This window comes from Rhinolophus hipposideros, assembly GCF_964194185.1.
Source record: "Rhinolophus hipposideros genome assembly, chromosome: 15".
Classification (NCBI taxonomy): Eukaryota; Metazoa; Chordata; class Mammalia; order Chiroptera; family Rhinolophidae; genus Rhinolophus; species Rhinolophus hipposideros.
Genome location: NC_138061.1, coordinates 16,639,023 through 16,657,865, shown reverse-complemented (window position 1 = coordinate 16,657,865; position 18,843 = coordinate 16,639,023). Strand labels below are relative to the sequence as shown.

At 33.9% G+C, this 18,843-nt stretch overlaps 1 protein-coding gene across 1 annotated transcript in view; it reads left to right on the top strand.

Annotated features, from left to right (window-relative positions):
- Nucleotides 1-17,934, top strand: part of SMC3 (structural maintenance of chromosomes 3) — a 33,942-nt gene extending 16,008 nt beyond the window's left edge. The window contains exons 14-29 of the mRNA XM_081074944.1: nt 2,724-2,827; nt 3,004-3,103; nt 3,526-3,686; nt 4,030-4,171; nt 5,745-5,895; nt 8,072-8,224; nt 9,580-9,731; nt 10,493-10,651; nt 11,050-11,157; nt 11,638-11,746; nt 12,264-12,511; nt 12,594-12,806; nt 13,198-13,389; nt 13,543-13,720; nt 14,587-14,693; nt 15,546-17,934. Of these exons, the coding sequence (XP_080931070.1) occupies nt 2,724-2,827; nt 3,004-3,103; nt 3,526-3,686; nt 4,030-4,171; nt 5,745-5,895; nt 8,072-8,224; nt 9,580-9,731; nt 10,493-10,651; nt 11,050-11,157; nt 11,638-11,746; nt 12,264-12,511; nt 12,594-12,806; nt 13,198-13,389; nt 13,543-13,720; nt 14,587-14,693; nt 15,546-15,617 (2,349 nt within the window). The 3' untranslated portion in view covers nt 15,618-17,934. The remainder of the gene's footprint in view (nt 1-2,723; nt 2,828-3,003; nt 3,104-3,525; nt 3,687-4,029; nt 4,172-5,744; nt 5,896-8,071; nt 8,225-9,579; nt 9,732-10,492; nt 10,652-11,049; nt 11,158-11,637; nt 11,747-12,263; nt 12,512-12,593; nt 12,807-13,197; nt 13,390-13,542; nt 13,721-14,586; nt 14,694-15,545) is intronic.
- The last annotated feature ends 909 nt before the right edge of the window (nt 17,935-18,843 follow it).

The window sequence follows — 18,843 nt, the reverse complement described above, 5'->3', positions numbered from 1 at the left end:
CCGACTCAAGCTGTTGTTCTCAGTCTAGTTGTGGCGGACGAAGCTCACTAGCCCGTGTTGGTATTATGAACCTTGCGCTCTCCCCAGCTGAGCCAGTCAGTTGCTGGTGGCCGACTGCTCACAGCAACTGGCGCCAACTCGCGCCGGCTGCACTCGGCAGCTCATGGCAGCTCTCCCCGACTGCCGGCTACTTATGCCGGCTGCCCACCGCTTACGCTGGCTGCCAGCCACTCACACTGGCCACTCACGGCAGCCCAGCTCCAGGTCAACCCGTTGTTCACAAATCTAGTTGTGGAAGGGCGCAGCTTGCTGGTTCATGTGGAGATAGAAGCGCAGCTTCCAACCACCTGAGCCACCCGGCAGACCCAGATTGAGTATATTTTGAAATGCATTTTTATGAATTGGTAGTATGTACCTTAATTACTCTTCATTTTAACGTAAAACACAAATCTTGAAACATACATAACTTTATAGTAATTTTCTGTTAGTTTTAATAACTGCAGAATACGGTTTTTGGTTAAAGCATTGATTTTATAACATTTTCTAAAGTAATCATTATTTACTATGCATGTCTAGCTAGTATTTCCTTAAAAACTGAAGTAGAAGATAAAATCGCTTCCAGAATAAAAAAGATCTCACATTTAAAATGAGAGAGAGAGAAATGCTTTTTTAAGTGATATGTGTGGTTATAGAGTATAGGTGATTAGAGGATGATAGAAATGATAAGGGAGTGTGTAGGACCAGTGTAGGGCGAGAAGGGTATATATGTACATACCCAGAAGGAACCCTCATATGCCACGAGGTCTGTGCCAGTTGGTATGGTTGCTGTATCAAAAAAGCCACTAAAAAGCATGTAATCTTAATATATTGAGTGTGTATGTGTATGTATTTTTATATATAATATGTACGTATGTTATTTATGTACATAAAACCATCTATATATCTTAAGTATTTTATTTTAAAAAGATAAATGTATGTTTGCGTGTCAATCTTTCTTTTTAGACTTAATTTTTTTAGAGCAGTTTTGGGTTCACAGCAAAATTGAGAGGAAGGTATAGAAATTTCCAATATTCTCCCTGCCACACACATGCACAGTCTCTCTTATGACCAATATCTCCCACCAGAGCGTGTACCAGTCTTTTGAAGCAGAACCCAAGATGTTTCTTGTGAGTTTGAATAGCGATAGGAGTTCCCAGGGGACTTTCCTAGTTATCAGCCACACATGTAAATACAGTTCTCTTTAAAGTTGGATGAGAATAGAATTCAATTCAGGATTCACTCTAGGATGATAATATTGCATTTAGTCGTCATGTTTCTCTTATGTCCTTTAATCTGTACCAGTTCCTCGGTGTTGCCTTTTTGTGACTTTTTTTTCAATTATAGTTGACATACAATATTAGCTTCAGGTGTACAACATAATGATTAGACATTTATATGCTTTATGAAGTGAGGTATATAAATGATTTTGTGATTTGACATTTTGAATTACTTTGATAAAGGTACGTATTATATATTGATACATACATTTATGTATGTAATCATTTCTTCCTAGCCTTTTAAAGTTGATTTGCCTGTTCAGTTTTTAGTGAGTCACCGTTGAGTGTGTCCAGAACTAAATCACATTTTTAAACAACTCTTTGTACTTATATTCTCAGATTATTTAATATTTAATGTAATCACAGTTAGCCAAAACAAAAACATTTGGGAGCAAACAGAACTGACTCTGTAACACTAAACAACTCAACTGGTAGGAGCAGTGACCAAGAGTAATAGACAGTCGCTTACTGGCCCTGAGAGTCCAATGTGCTTTGGTTAGGCAGGATACTTTATGGAGGGAATAGCAAACACAGGTTGATTTGGGTAAACGGGATAGTTTCAGCTGTGATACCTACATGTCCTTTCCTGAAATAAAGAAAATGCATTTTGTCTTGAGTTCTTGGAAACATCAAACTTCCTTTTTGAAAGAGCCTGGTGACAAACTAAGATTTTCCAGTCAGAGGTTTTATTTATTCTATTTCAGGCTTGAAGTTCATTATTTTCCAGTATTTCAGCCGCACCTTAGGGTATCAAAATGACTACCTGTGAAGGCGAATTCTCTCCTTTATATTGGGTAGAGATAACTTCACAGTGCGGATTACGTTATTGAAAATATAGCCTCTTGCGTCTCAATATAATCCTAAATCTCTTGTGTTATAGTTGTGTGTTTGTGATGTACAGAGGGGGCAGTATATGAAAAGTGTGTACTACAGTGCTTGAGTTTTTTACGAATGTAATTTTTCTAATATTCTTCAGTACGTATTATAGACGCAGTAAGGTTTACATCATTAATGAACAAATTTCATTTTAGCAATATTTTCTAGAGTAATTCATTTTATGGTTTATATTTTTGATGATGTGCTCTTTTGTCTAGACAGTTTTTAAAAAATTAAAATTTGTTCTCTATAGCTTCACTGAAGCATAATTGACATGTAATAAATTACATATATGAAAAATGTATCATTGGATAAGTTTTGATGTGTATACACCTGTGAAACCATCACCACAATTACGATAATGAGCCTGCTGATCACCCCAAAAGATTTCTCATACCTCTTGGTAATTCCTCCTTTTTTCCCCTATAGCCCCCTCACCCATCTCCTGGCAACAACTGATCTGCTTTCTGTCACGGTGGGTTAGCTTGCATGAAATTAGATTTTTAATTTGAATTATTTTTATTTCCATAGAAACTGGATCAGGATCTTAATGAAGTCAAAGCCCGAGTAGAAGAACTGGACAGAAAATACTATGAAGTGAAAAATAAGAAAGATGAATTACAAAGTGAAAGAAAGTTAGTATAGACTAAAATGTGCCTTATTTTTTTTTGAAAAATGCTAGCTACTGGCTCTTAAATGGTCTTTAAGTTATAAGTTATTCAAGTTTGATTTCAGAATTTTACTCTAAATTGTATGCTGTTAGTGCATCTTAATGCTCTTAAAGTTAAAGACAGTAATTTTTATTGATTAGTTACTTGTGGAGAGAGGAGAATGCAGAACAGCAAGCACTTGCTGCTAAAAGAGAAGATCTTGAAAAGAAACAGCAACTTCTTAGAGCGGCAACAGGAAAGGTGGGCAGATTCTTTTTATTACCTCAGTTTACATTGAGTCAATTACTGTCACACAAATATTTATTAGCTTTTGATTTCTGTAGGTCACTGGTTCCAGGTAATAAATAAGGGCAGAGTACAAATCACTTGTCCTATAAATGATGAGTATTGTTTAAGCAGCCTTACTATCACCCAGGCTATTAAGGATAGCACTTCTGACTTTTAGATGAGGAACCCATTTTTAATGCTGGTGTCATAGAACATAGAACCCATAATATAAGGTGTTGCGTGTAATTGGCATATTTCAAGGGGGGACGTGTTGTTGGGAGGGTGTTTTTAGTGTAACCTCTGGTATATTTTTTAATGTATTATAGTAATGGACTTATTTCTCAATAGCAAGAGTTCCACTGCAAATTATTTTAATATTTTTCACTTCTAAACAGGCCATTTTAAATGGAATAGACAGCATAAACAAAGTGCTAGACCATTTTCGTCGAAAAGGAATAAACCAGCATGTTCAAAATGGCTATCATGGCATCGTGATGAATAACTTTGAATGTGAGCCTGCCTTCTACACATGTGTGGAAGTCACTGCTGGAAACAGGTGAGACTGTTTGCTTGATATTTTTAGTTTTTAAAGGAAAGAGAATAAGAATAAGTAAGAAACAACTTATAGTTTTAGTACATACAATATGTCTCCCATTATCTTGTATCCTCAGTTACTTAATTTTTTAATTATGTAGACACCAAGTATTTATTTGTTTCCAACTGTAGAAGCTACGACTTTTCCCTTTTTGAGCTTTCTCTCTTTTCCATTTGAATTTTCTAAGTAGTTCTTCTCCCCCTCCCCATTGGATTGGATAGAAAGGAAGTGAATTGTTTATTTAAATGTTTCAAGCACTTTAAAGTCTAGCAATAAGAATGTGTCTTGTTCTTTTTACATATAGGTTATTTTATCATATTGTTGATTCAGATGAAGTCAGTACGAAGATTTTGATGGAGTTTAATAAAATGAATCTTCCTGGAGAGGTCACTTTTCTGCCTCTTAACAAGTTAGATGTAAGGGATACTGCCTATCCTGAAACCAATGTGAGTTGGTGTATATTAAGATCTTTCTTTCAATAAGTTACTTTTTCTCATAGTTTTAGTGCATCCTTAGTGCACAGACACTATACATTGGAATTTCCCTGGCTTGTGAGACACACATGCCTTTCTTCCCCTGGAGCACAGTCATTGAGGGGTGGGGATAACAGGTCACAGCCACAACATGAAAGAAATTTTTGAAAATGTGCAGTGTTAAAATACATAAGTGCAGGATGCTTTGAGACGGTATCCAAGGGTGACAAAATTAAGGTTAGGGTGTTGGAGAAGAATTCCCTGAGGAACTGTCTTTTAAAGTGAAACTTCATAAGTTTTCTGAATATATTTTTTAAAATGGCTTGTAACTTAAATTTAAAATGTCAAACAAGATGATACGCTTTAAAAGCATAAGGTTGCTTTTGTCACTAGCTGGTATACTTTTAAATGAATTAAAAATTTTTCAGACACCATTCTTGAAAACAATGTGATTGCTTTGAGGTATTTGGTTTCAGAATGTTCATGGTTATATAGCAACTATTTTTACTATCCTGTGAGGTTAAAGCTGAAACCCTATGAGACTTAATCAGCAATTTAAGTGGAACAGTGAGAAGCTTATAAGCTTCTCAGAGGTCCAGCTTTTTCTTTAAATCTACAAATTATCTTTGAAGTTTGGGGGAGGAGAAATTGATTGCATGAGCAAATGTGACGTGTGAATGAAGCGAGACATGAAAGAACGCATGTAATGTGGTTCCCTTTACACTACAAAAAACCCCACTAAACTTGGATAATAAAACTAGAAAGAAGTGCAAGAAAGTGATTATCACAAAAGTTAAAATAGTGGTCACTTCCTGGAGGTAGTCACTATCTGATTAGGAAAGGGGCACACTCATGGCTTCTGTCAGCAGTGTTCTGTTTCTTGTCCTGCATGCTGCTTATATTGGCGTTCTTTTTATAATTATTAATTTAAGCTTAACATATTGCATTTTTCTTTATATAGGATTTATTTCCTACTTTGAAAATTCTTAAAATCTTGCTCTAACAGTTTAGGAAAGAAAGGGGGAAAATAAATTTTATTTGAAGAGATTTTTTTTGAATATAAAATAAAAATATTTTGAGGAAATACTATTTACATTTGTTTTGCTCTTTTATGTGACAGTTGCTATCCTGAGTGTTTTCACATGTGTTAATTCGTCTAGTCTTAACTTTATGAGAAAGGTACTGTTATTGCAGTTTTGTAAATGGAAGTAACTTACATAGAGAAGTTAAGCAGCTTATCAGTTAGAACACGCATCTGATAAGTGGTGGAACTAGGATTTGAATTTGAGCAGTCTGGCTCCATAGCCACTAAGCTCTTTTACTGCTGTGCTCTATTGAAAACCGGGATTTTACATAAGTACAATTTCCAGGATATTTCAGTAGAATGATTTTTCTAACTTCTTCAGTATAAAAACAAATAGTTTTGAAATATAAAGGCATTTGTGTTTATTTCTGTCTCATAAAGATGTAATTCATAATTCTGCTAACACATTTTAATTAACTGTGTTGTTATCCTTTTGCTTGATGATAAAATACTCATTTTTAGGATGCTATTCCTATGATAAGTAAATTGAGGTACAATCCCAGATTTGACAAGGCCTTCAAACATGTGTTTGGAAAAACACTTATTTGTCGTAGCATGGAAGTTTCAACCCAGTTGGCCCGTGCTTTCACTATGGACTGCATTACCCTGGAAGGTTTGTAATAATAATTCTTAGCTTTGAACAGATAAATTCCATTTTTGTTTGAGAGTATTTGAAAATTCATGTCCAGTTATTCTTCATTTTTTAAATAGTTGGTTTATTCAAATTAGAATACAAACAGTCCACACTTTATATTTAGTTGATGTCTCTTTAAGTGTAATCATTTGGTCTGTAATAGGAGTTCTTAAACTTTTTTGGATCAAGTACTCTTTTCGTGAAGTATATGGATCCTTCCTCAAAATGTTTTTAAATGCATAAAATACCTTGGATCATAAAAAAGACACCAATTAGCAAATTTGCGTGGTTATTGCAACATTTTAAAAAATATGACATAATTATGCTTAACATATTCAACAAGATTTAGTAGTAGGTCTAGTAAGTCATAATTTTGAAGTAACTGATGCATGTAAACTATTTTTTGAGATTGGTGACAAATGTTATCTGGTAGAAAATAGCTGTTATTTCTCTTAGTAACAAAGTCACAAGTATTGATAATGCTATGTTTCTTGTCATTCATTATGGAAGGAATTTCATTTGAGGTTAGTATAAAAGTAAAGATGTAATTTTTTTTCCCACTCAAGTCATGGATCTCCTGAATTTTATCTGTGGAATCCAGGTTAAGAAGCTCTGGTATATAGGTTCGCCTGCCCTCATTTTTGTGTGTTTTCCTTGTTTTTATAATTTATGTGTTGATGAAAGAAGGTAACCCGCCCCTTCTCCCCCCCCATCTCTTTTATAATTATAGTATCATTGTTACACCTAAGAAGTTTAATATTAACATAATAATCATCTAAAAAGTGTCTACATTCAAATTGTTTCAATTGTCCCAAAATATTTTTTTTACGTTTTTGTTATAGTTGACATATATTATTATACTAGTTTTCAGGTGTACAACATAGTGATTTGACATTTATATACACTTTATGAAGTGATCACCATATTCAAAATATTTTTCTATCCAGGATCCAATCAAGGATGCATGCAGAGTCTTCTCTTTAGATCCTTTCAATATAGGACTGGTTTTTTTTTTGTTCCTACCCCCAGAACTTACTTTCTTAAAGAATGTCCCATTTTCTGGATTTGTATTCTTTCTTCCCCATCGTTAGATTTAGGTTAAACATTCTTGGCATGAGTGATAAGTACTTATCGTATCACATAATGTGTCTCATTGTTAGTGATGCTAAGTTTGACCAGTAGCAAATCTCTCAGGTATAAAGCTGTTTCCCTTTTGTAATTAATAAATGACATGTGGCATTATCCTTGAAGAATATGTGAATATCATATTTTACCAATGATTTAGCATCCTTCTGCTGACCCTTCCCTGACTCAGTTAATATAGTAGGGGTTTCAAAATGATGATTTTTAAATTCTGTCATTGCTTCTGTGTTTATTAGATGTCACTCTTCTATAAAGAAAGCGCTCTCCTTTTTTTTTTTAAATATCACTGTGATTCATGGATTCTTTTTTATTCAATGTGTCACCACATTGTTACGATTATTTTTGATGTTCAAATTTTTCCAAATACGGCCAGTGGGAATTCCAAGCTAGGTTCTGTGTCCTGTTGACATGTCTCCATGAGTCTTGAGCACATCTTTCTTTACTGGCAGATGTTCAGGCTCACCTAGAAGGTACACTATTTTTTGTTCTTGGTTTTCTTTTTGTTTTCTTTTTGTTTTTGTTTTTTAGTTTCAGGTGTACAAAACAATGTAACAGACGTTTCACCCCTCACAGTGATAACCCTTCCCCCAATCTATTGCCCCCCTGACATCATATATATCTATTACAATTCCATTGGCTCTATTCCCTATGCTGTACTCCATATCCTGTGACTATATGTATATTAAATTATAGTTGACATACAATATTGTTCAGCTTCAGGTGTACAGTGCAGTGGTCAGGCATCTACACAGTCCAAGTGGTCTCCGTAATAAGACGTGCCCATCTGACACTCTACAAAATATTTACGTTATTGGTTATATTCCCCATACTGTCTTTCATATCCTAGAAGGTACATGTTTTAAATGCAAATTTTAATATTAGCAGAATTTTTTCAGAGTAGCTCAAATTCTTTTTCTCATTAAATAAAGCCTTTAGATTAGTTGTAGGATTATAAGTCAATTTAGCAAAGTAGTTATACAGAATTACTACCTTTCTTATGTTTTGTTTATAGGTGACCAAGTTAGTCATCGGGGTGCTCTAACTGGAGGTTATTATGACACAAGGAAGTCTAGACTCGAACTACAAAAAGATGTTAGAAAAGCAGAAGAAGAACTAGGTGAGCTTGAAGCAAAGCTCAATGAAAACCTGCGCAGGAATATTGAAAATATCTTTTTGTCTTATGCTATTGTGGAAAAAACTGCATTTTGGTTGGAATATATAATCTTTTGCATGTTAGGTATGTTTTCTCATACGTACGGCGGGGAGGAGTTCCATGTGTTTTTACTTTGACTTTAAGCACAGAGCTTATATTGTTTGTCTAACTTCTGAAGACAGGAAAACTGAAAACTATTTTAGCTTTGATCCTTTGCTTAGCTTCTGAATAGCTAATAGCAGTGAGCCTACTTCTGAGAGAAAAAAACTCAAGAAACACTGAAAATTTAAGGTTACAGAGAAGATTGAGGACGATTGGTCAGGAAATTGGAAGGAAAACCAGCATAGTGTTTTAAGGAAGACGGGTGGGGAGTATCAGGAATGCTATATACTGCACAGAAGTTAAATATGTAAGGGTTGAAAATGTCCATTCATTTTTACTATGTTTAGAGTGTTTGGTTTAGCCTTAGTATTAGTGGAGGAAGTGGCTGTCACAATCGAAGTCTTAGTTCTCTTGCAGTTCTTTCAAATGGTTTTCCATTAATGGTTAGTTCAGCTCAACCATTGAAAAGTTGTGTCTATGCATTTTCTTAAAGCAACAGTGGTATAAGGCAAAAGTGCTTTATGTACACTTTGCATTATGTCACACAAAAATACAGGTATGTGTAGTAAAAATAAGATAATCATTTTTGCTGCTTCATTAGGATGTTTTTAATTGAAACTGGTAATTTTTTTTAAATACGACTTTATAGCCTTTGTGCTGTCAGTGAAAGCAGAAGCACAGAGGAAAAGGTAAAGAAATAAACATCTTAGTTTTGACTTTGCAGGAATCTGCATAGCACACTTTAAGAACTGCCCAAATTTGGCAGATGTTAGCACTAAGAAAGCATGGTGAAATACTAAGAAAAAGGATATTGACAGCATGCACCAACCTTCCGTATTTCATAATCCAGTGAGGTGGAATTGTTCTTCCACATGGCAAGGCCTCTTCTTACATAAGTCCCTTATACAAGGCTTTAAGCATAATAGATTACACAGTAAATATTCGTTGTATGAAAACATTTTTAAAAATACTATTATGTTTCAGTTCATTTAGCTTTCTATAGGGTTTCCAGAGAATGTTGATTAATTGATTACTACAGCTATTAGTAAAATAGTATATATGTTATTCTGAATGAGAATTGAGGTGAACACCATTAGTGTAGTATTTAATTCAGCATTGTTATGGTCCGTAGATTTGAGGAAATGACTTAAATTTAAGCATAAAGAGAACAAGGGGGATACAAAATGTGTTTATAAGAACTGAAAAGAATTTACAACATAAGGTGTATTTACAACTTGGAGAGAATTTTCCTTAGCTTTGTATATGGATTAATAATGAAATTGATCAGCTGATGAACCAAATGCAGCAGATAGAGACTCAGCAAAGGAAATTTAAAGCATCTCGCGATAGCATATTATCAGAAATGAAAATGCTGAAAGAGAAGAGGCAGCAGTCAGAGAAAACCTTTATGCCGAAGGTTCGTAAGTATGCCTTTTGTTACAGATGTTTTAATTATATAGAATTGAGTGGACCATATGTTATATAGGTTATCCTTCGATTTCAGTGTTCGTTTTTGTTTAGTCCCATACTTTTTTGGATATATACATTTATACCACACTTATACCAATGATTGGTACCCAAAGTATCTTTTTGTAGGCTACATTCAGACTTTCCAACTTCATTAAACAAATAAGCATTTTGAACTGTGGCATAATAGTACTGTCTTGTAGTAATTTTTCAGTAACCATTTTTGTCTGTAAAGTACTGTTTATGGAGTTATTTCAGTATTGCATTGTGTTCAGAGTAATAAAATGAGTAGAAAGCAAACTTAACTGCTGTTAAAAGTGATAATACATACTGGTTTTAATAAATGTGAAGCTGTTTGGCAGTACTGTTAATTTGGTACATAAATAGTACTAAAACAACATTTTTTTTTTTAATTGCCCACAATTATATCACCCTCACACATTTTAGCGACTTTTTGTTCTTATGAATATGTATGAAGATTTTTATATAGTTTGATCATGGAATATGTTCCACACAGCTCCATAGCACTGCATCATAAATATTCTTGTTGCTACATAGTTGTAGTTACCAAATTTAATGGATACCTAATATTTAATCGAGTTGATATTATGTAGCTCACTTTGATACAACTATCAATTGTTTCCAATTTTTCGCTATTATGATCAATACAGTGACTAATACTTTTTAATAAATGAGTAATCTTTCTTATAGCAACGTAGCTTACAAAGTTTGGAGGCTAGTTTACATGCTATGGAGTCTACCAGAGAATCATTGAAAGCAGAACTGGGAACTGATTTGCTTTCTCAACTTAGTCTGGAAGATCAAAAGAGAGTAGACGCACTGAATGATGAAATACGTCAACTTCAGCAGGCAAGTACACAACTGACAGACAAATTTTCATTGATTACTGGCTACTGTGAAAAATGTCTTTCCTGCTAATAAAGGAATGTGAAAGAATATTGAGAAAATATAATAATGAGACTCTGACTTATAAAATCTGTAAGAATAAATAAAGTAAGGTTTTAATAAGTTTTTCTAAACTATTCTGTATATGTTAGGGTTATACAAGAAATCTTCATTTTTAAAAGACCAAGGCACAAAACCTTAGCATTCTGAAGAGAGAAAATGAAGAAAATATAGGACTTTTTAGAAGTATATAAAATTCCATCTCGGCTCACTTGAACATGTGATGGAGATGACAGCAGATTAACAGCATTCCTTTTGTGAAATGTGCATGCCTACGTAGACGAATACTTTTCTTCTTCTAGGAAAACAGACAGTTGCTGAATGAAAGAATTAAATTAGAAGGTATTATTACTCGAGTAGAGACTTATCTCAATGAGAATTTGAGAAAACGCTTGGACCAAGTAGAACAGGTATGTTCTTTTTTGAGAGTTCCTTGATGACTGTAACCTTTTGAAAGTGCTTATATGAGAGCTTGGACTTGGGGGACAGACCAGCAGTCTGACCACCTGCCTTGAGTTTGAGTTCTAGCACTGCCCCCTGGTGTATGATCTTGCACAAGTCATTTACTATTTCTAAATTTCCGTTTCCCCGTGTAAAATAAGCGTAACAGTAATACTTGTTTTGTATGATTATCCTGGCACATTCTAGTTATGTAGTAAAAGTTATTAATATTTTCTCAGTAATTGTCAGATGCTGAGACATTTTTAACTAATTATATCATTAATTTTTCCCCATTAATGGATACTTGAAGTATTTGCAATTATATGAAATTTATTTTCTTGAATATTTATTCAAACATAGCAGCTATAGAAACTTGGTAATCGTAACATTTTGAAACTAACAAAATTCATATTTTGTGGTTTAATTCTCAAATACCATTTGTATTGCAGGAACTTAATGAACTGAGAGAGACAGAAGGGGGTACTGTTCTCACTGCTACAACTTCAGAACTTGAAGCCATCAATAAAAGAGTAAAAGATACTATGGCACGATCAGAAGGTGAATTTTTATTCAGTAAAATTTTTTTTAGTAAAAGTTAAATTTAGCTCATTCAGTTTATAACATTGTTTACTACAAAATTAAATATCCAAATAGGCAAAAGCATCAACTAATGATTTTGTGTGTTTTTCATCATCATAAACTATAGTGAATGGAGTTTGGGAGGTGATTGTAAATAGTAATCTTTGTTTTATTGAAATGTTTGTAAATTAATTTTGTTGACAGAAGAATTAAGTGGCTGAATCAAGTTTCTTATCACCTAGTTGCTGAGAAGAAAATTTCTTGTTTTTTGTGAACATAAACATTAAGTTATAAGAACTATACTTGAGTGACTTTAGTGTAAACTCCTAATTTTGTCCTGAATTAAGTGTTTTGTGAATTTCACAGTAAAATTTAAACATCGAAAAAGCCTATTTATTTTTATAGATTTGACCATTAAAATAAAATCTTTGGTCAGATAACACGGGGGCTAGTAAAATAGGTATTATGGCCTAACTTGGTTTTTTCCACATTTTAGATTTAGACAATTCCATTGATAAAACAGAAGCTGGAATTAAGGAGCTTCAGAAGAGTATGGAGCGCTGGAAAAATATGGAAAAAGAACACATGGATGCTATAAATCATGATACTAAAGAACTGGAAAAAATGACAAATCGACAAGGCATGCTACTGAAGAAGAAAGAAGAGTGTATGAAGAAAATTCGAGAACTTGGATCACTTCCCCAAGAAGCATTTGAAAAATACCAAACACTGAGCCTCAAACAGGTAAATCTTGGTTTTAAATTTGAAATCTCATTTCAAATGTTCCTATAGGTGAATTTATGTATGCATTTTTTTCCCTTTATAGTTGTTTCGAAAGCTTGAACAGTGCAACACAGAACTGAAGAAGTACAGCCATGTTAACAAAAAAGCTTTAGATCAGTTTGTAAATTTCTCTGAGCAGAAAGAAAAGTTAATAAAGCGACAAGAAGAGTTGGATAGGGGATACAAATCAATCATGGAACTGATGAATGTACTTGAACTTCGGAAATATGAAGCTATTCAATTAACTTTCAAACAGGTATGTTTCTATTTAATTAATACACACACACAGGACAAAAGCTTTAGCTATTCAGTTTATTGTTCAGTTTGTAAAGATTTTAAAGCCTTTTTTCCACTGATAGGTGGATCTAATACGTATCAATAAATCCAGGGTATAGGTTGCTAATATAGTAACTGGAATGTTTTACACAGCTCTTAAAAGGATCCAGTCTGTTATTCTTAAGATTTAAAAAAAAATACTTCTGATTGCCTTTAAATATTTGTCTTTGTTTTAAGCCGTAATGTGTATAATTCCACCTAAACAAAATTTATATTCGAATTGACTACCTACCTTGCTTCCTTATTTATTTCACCTAAGCAAAATTTATATTCAAATTGACACCCAGTTGTATGTATTTCTTTGTTTTAAGGTATCCAAGAACTTCAGCGAAGTATTCCAGAAGTTAGTACCTGGTGGCAAAGCTACTTTGGTGATGAAGAAAGGAGATGTGGAGGGCAGTCAGTCTCAGGATGAAGGAGAAGGCAGTGGTGAAAGTGAGAGGGGTTCTGGGTCACAAAGCAGTGTCCCATCAGTTGACCAGTTCACTGGAGTTGGAATTAGGGTAAATACCTTTACATCCAGTTTTCCTCAGCGATTACCTTAGTAGAATTTGTAGACTATTTTGCAAATCAAAATTGTATATTGTGTGCAGTTGAATTGGAAGACGTGATGATGATTCTACCCCTTTAGGATATTAATGCAAATGTTTTCTTAGGTGTCATTTACAGGCAAACAAGGTGAAATGAGAGAAATGCAACAGCTTTCAGGTGGACAGAAATCCTTGGTGGCTCTTGCTCTGATTTTTGCCATTCAGAAATGTGACCCAGCTCCGTTTTACCTGTTTGATGAGATCGACCAGGCGCTGGATGCCCAGCACAGAAAGGCTGTGTCAGGTACGGGTTGCGCTCTGTACGTAACAGGGAAGACTTGCCTAAAAATGGTGGCTCACCTCTTTCATAGTGATTCGTTGTTGCCTGGGCTATTTGGGGGGAATAGACGGGGCATGTATTCAGTCCATACAACTTCTCTTTTAATAGGTTTTTAAAAATTTAGTATTAGACTAATTTACAAAGTTTAGTTCTATGAGAAATAAATGTAATTCTTTGAATCAATTGAAAATCCTACTTCACTTAAACTTCTATACAGAAGTCTCTCATTTTATATCTTGTTTTTCTTAATGTATGAGTAGCCTGTGTCATAATGTTGATTCTGTGTTTAACAAAGAACCTGTATCTCAGACAGTAGTTTAGTGGTTCCCAGAGGGTAAGGGGGGAGGGGGTGGGAGATGAGGGTAAGGGGGTCAAATAAATGGTGATGGAAGGAGAACTGACTCTGGGTGGTGAGCACACAATGGGATTTATAGAGGATGTAATACGGAATTGTACACCTGAAATCTATGTAACTACTAACAATTGTCACCCCAATAAACTTTAATAAAAAAATACCTGTATCTGATCTTTAGTAAGTTCAAAAGATCTTTGGGGGAGTGGGTAGTGAGGAAGGTTGTCTTTTGTTATTTTGTGTCAGAAAACTTATCTTACTTTGACATAATTTCTAATGCAGTGTTAGAAGTTTTAAGATACTGGGGTTAAAGATTTATCCCTAATTTAAGAAATCAACTTGGTAATTTTTGTAGGGGCATGCATGAAAAATAGTCACAGACTACTTTGAATTTTAGATTAAAAGTAGATAGTTGCTTTTTTAAATTTTGAGATCTGAGAAAAGAGTTTTATTCAAGTATTTTTATTGTTTTTTACAGATATGATAATGGAACTTGCTGTACATGCTCAATTTATTACAACTACTTTTAGGCCTGAACTGCTTGAATCAGCTGATAAATTCTACGGTGTAAAGTTCAGAAACAAGGTAAATTTTTTTACATGAAGTTTAAGTTCATGTAATATGTAATCCATTATATTTGTTGAATTCTTACTTTATGTTAAATCATGAAAGAAAACTTAGAAAGTTGTTGCTTATCTGATAATGTCTTTGTAAAGAAAAAACATTTATTTCAAATGCCTATGAAGTTTAGCAATTTTTGTGTGGCATTCATTGCATTGATTTTGTCTTCATTGGCAGTAAGAGACAGTATCTTCCTATTTAGTCTATTTAGTGCTTATTTAATGTACAGTCTTTAACAGTTTTGTACATTCATTTATACTGGGGGTGCCAAAAAATGTACACATTTTAAGAGATGTTATCTGTGTATTACTGTTCATTACTTTTCAACAACTAATCGAAGTTGGATTATGGTAGCAATGTGTAGTATGACATTCACTCAAAAGATGATGTTAATCAAATGAATGCTGGCGTCATTCATTGTATTACAATTTTAATACAGTTTTTTCCTTTCTTAAAATGTGTATACATTTTTTGGGCACTCTCTGTATTTGGATGGACCACACAGCTGTTCCCGGTATTTTAAGCCTTAATGGTTTTTTGAAATAGCAAAATAATAAAGGTTGAACAAAAATGTGCTGGGTCAGGTTTTTGTCTGAATCTTCAAGAGTGTAAAATGCAGAATATTTTTAAACTTACACATTGAACAAACACCATTATAAAGGTTTTATAAGTCAGAGTTTTAGAATCATTTGACTTGGTAAGTAAAATTTATAGGTAATAGGCTGGCTGTATGTTTTAAATATTACCCTAATAGTGGGAACACTGATACATTTCTTTAAGATTTAACAGATTTTGTTTTTAACATTTATTCTTCAGGTTAGTCATATTGATGTGATCACAGCAGAGATGGCCAAGGACTTTGTGGAAGATGACACCACTCATGGTTAATTGGAAAATATTCCCTATTGGTTTGGCAGATGTATTTAGTAATATGATTCCCATACCCATACTGTAAATGTAAACCTAAACATCTGGTCATTATGATAGTTTTCAGACTTAGAGCACACATAGTTCTTTTATATTTCTGTCATTGTATTTTATAAGATATGCTGTAATGTTACATTTCTACTTAGAGTTTAAGAATTTTATTTGCCACACAACTTTTTGTAAAGTGTCCTGCTCCTATTTTAAATCTTGAAACATGCTAAATATCGTTTCCTAATTACTGTATCAATTATATTGCCTTTTTTTATAGCTTCAATTAAATAATTGCTTTTATGACTAATTTGTGTTTTATGTGGCTTTTCATATATGGTTGTACAATTAGAAACAAGCTTTTCTTAAATATGTATTTTTTACTTTGCCTAAGAAAAGGTTTGCCTTCACCTAAAAGATTTTTAAAATATGATTTCATATACTGTTGAATTAATCAGTGGTTCCAGTGGTTCCCAATTCTGCTGCACGCTTACATCCATATGGGAAAGCTTTTAAAAACAATATTGCGGGAGTCTTTCCCTCGACCAGTTGGATCAAAATCTACAGGGGGTGGGGTCATCGTCATTGTTAATTTTAAAGTTCCTCCAGGTAATTCTGACCCCCAGTGAGGGTTAAAACCCCTACTTTTAACTCAGTCCTTTCAAAATTATTTTTAATTTAAGATGGTAATGCATTTAATAGAATTTGGAAAGGTAGGTTTAAGAGTAACTGAGAACACTAAAGCCAAAAAATTGAGCCATAAAATTTTGTTTTTCTGGATAAGTAAATATTTTGGAAAATATTGTTACTGAAACATTTTTTTTCAGACCTTCAGATGAGGTCTTTGTTGTTTGTGTGTTTTAAAAATTGCTTTACTGAGACAACTCACACACCATAAAATCCACCCATTAAAACTGAAGTTCAGTGCATGTACCTTTTTAGTATATTCACATAATTGTTCAACCATCTCTATAACCTTAATTTTAAAACAGTTTTATTACCCCAAAAAGGAACCCTCTACCTGTCGGCGGTCACACTACATCTCCCTATCCCCTGGCAACCACAAATCTATTTTCTGTTTCATACTGTGAATTTGCTGGTTCTGGACATTTCATATGCATAGGAAATTTTATCATACAATATGGGTCCCTTTGTGACTGGTTTCTTTTAACATGTTTCCAAGATTCATGTTGTAGTTCATACTGGTACTTAATTCCTTTTTATTACTGAATAATATGCCATTATATGACCCTGGTTTGTTTATCCATTCTTTAGTTGGACATTTGGATTGTTCCCACCTTTTGGGTATTGTAAATAATGCTGCTGTGAACATTCATGTATAAGTTTTTTGTGCTCGTATGTTTCCATTTAGTGGGAGGCACATACCTAGGATTGGAATTATTGGGTCACATGGTAACTTTTTTTTTTTTTTTCACTATAGCCATTCTCAGTGGAGTAGCATCTCGTCGTCTTAATTTGCATTTTCCTGATGACTAGTTGATGTTAAGCATCTTTTTATGTGCTGATTGGTCATTTGTATATCTTATTTGGTGAGATATCTATTCATATTTTTTGCCCATGTTTAAATTCTGTTATTTGTATTATAAATTATAATTTGTATTCATACAACAGAAGTTACAGGAATGCTTTGTATATTCTAGATACAAAGCCCTTATTAGGTATATGACTTGCGCATATTTTCAGCCTGTGAATTGCCTTTTTACTTTCTTAACGATATCTTTGAATGAAGTATAACTTTTTTTGAAAAATAAACTTACATGTCCAATTTTTTTTTCTTTAAAGTTTATTGGGGCAGCAATTGTTAGTAAAGTTACATAGATTTCAGGTGTACAATTCTGTAATGATATCTCACATTGATACCTCACCCAGAATCAGTTGTCTCCATCACCATATATTAGACCCCATTTATCCTCTTCCAGAGCCCCGCGCCCCTCTCCCCCCGTACCCTCTGATAACCCCTAAACTATTGTCTATGTCTATGAGTTTTGTTCTTTCAGTTGTTTGTCTTGTTCTTTTGTTGTTTTCGGTTTATGTACTACGTATCAGTGAAATCATATGGTTCTGTATTTTTCCGTCTGACTTATTTCACTTAGCATCATAATCTCAAGATATATCCATGTTGTCACAAATGGTCCTATTTCATCTTTTCTTACCACCGAATAGTATTCCATTGTGTATATATACCACAACTTCTTTATTCATCTATCGAAGGACATTTTGGTTGTTTCCATGTCTTGGCCACCGTAAATAAAGCTGCAATGAACATTGGAGCACACTTGTCTTTATGGATAAATGTCTTCAGATTTTTTGGGTAGATACCCAGAAGAGGGATTGCTGGGTCACGTGGTAATTCTGTTTGTAATATTTTGAGGAAACTCCACACTGCCTTCCATAGCAGCTGTACCAGTCTGCATTCCCACCAAAAGTGTATGAGGGTTCCTTTTTCTCCACATCCTCTCCAACACTTGTTACTATTTGTCTTGTTGATGATAGCCATTCTAACTGGGGTGAGGTGATATCTCATTGTGGTTTTTATTTGCATTTCTCTGATGATTAGTGATGTTGAGCATTTTTTCATGTCTATTTGCCATTTGTATGTCCTCTTTGGAGAAATGTCTCTTCAGGCCCTCTGCCCATTTTTCAATTGGGTTTTTTGTTTTTTTTGTTATTGAGTTATATGAGTTCCTTGTATATTTTGCATATTAGCCCCTTATCGGAGGCACTGTTTGCAAAAATATTCTCTCAATTGATTGCCTGTTTATTTTGTCGATGGTTTCTTTTGCTGTGCAGATGCTTTTAAGTTTGATGTAGTCCCATTCATTTATTTTAGCTTTTACTTCCCTCACCTTTGGAGTCAAATTCATAAAATGCTCTTTGTACCCTAGGTCTATAAGTTTAGTACCTATGTCTTCTTCTATGCAGTTTATTGTGTCAGGTCTTATGCTTAAGTCTTTGATCCATTTTGAATTAATTTTGGTACATGGTGACAGTCCAGTTTCATTCCTTTGCACCTGGTTTTCCAATTCTGCCAGCACCATTTATTGAAGAGGCTGTCTTTTCTCCATTGTATGTTTTTTTCTTCTTTGTCAAAAATTATCTGTCCATATTTATGTGGTTTTATTTCTGGGTTCTCTATTCCATTGGTCAGTGTGTCTGTTTTTCTGCCAATACCATGCTG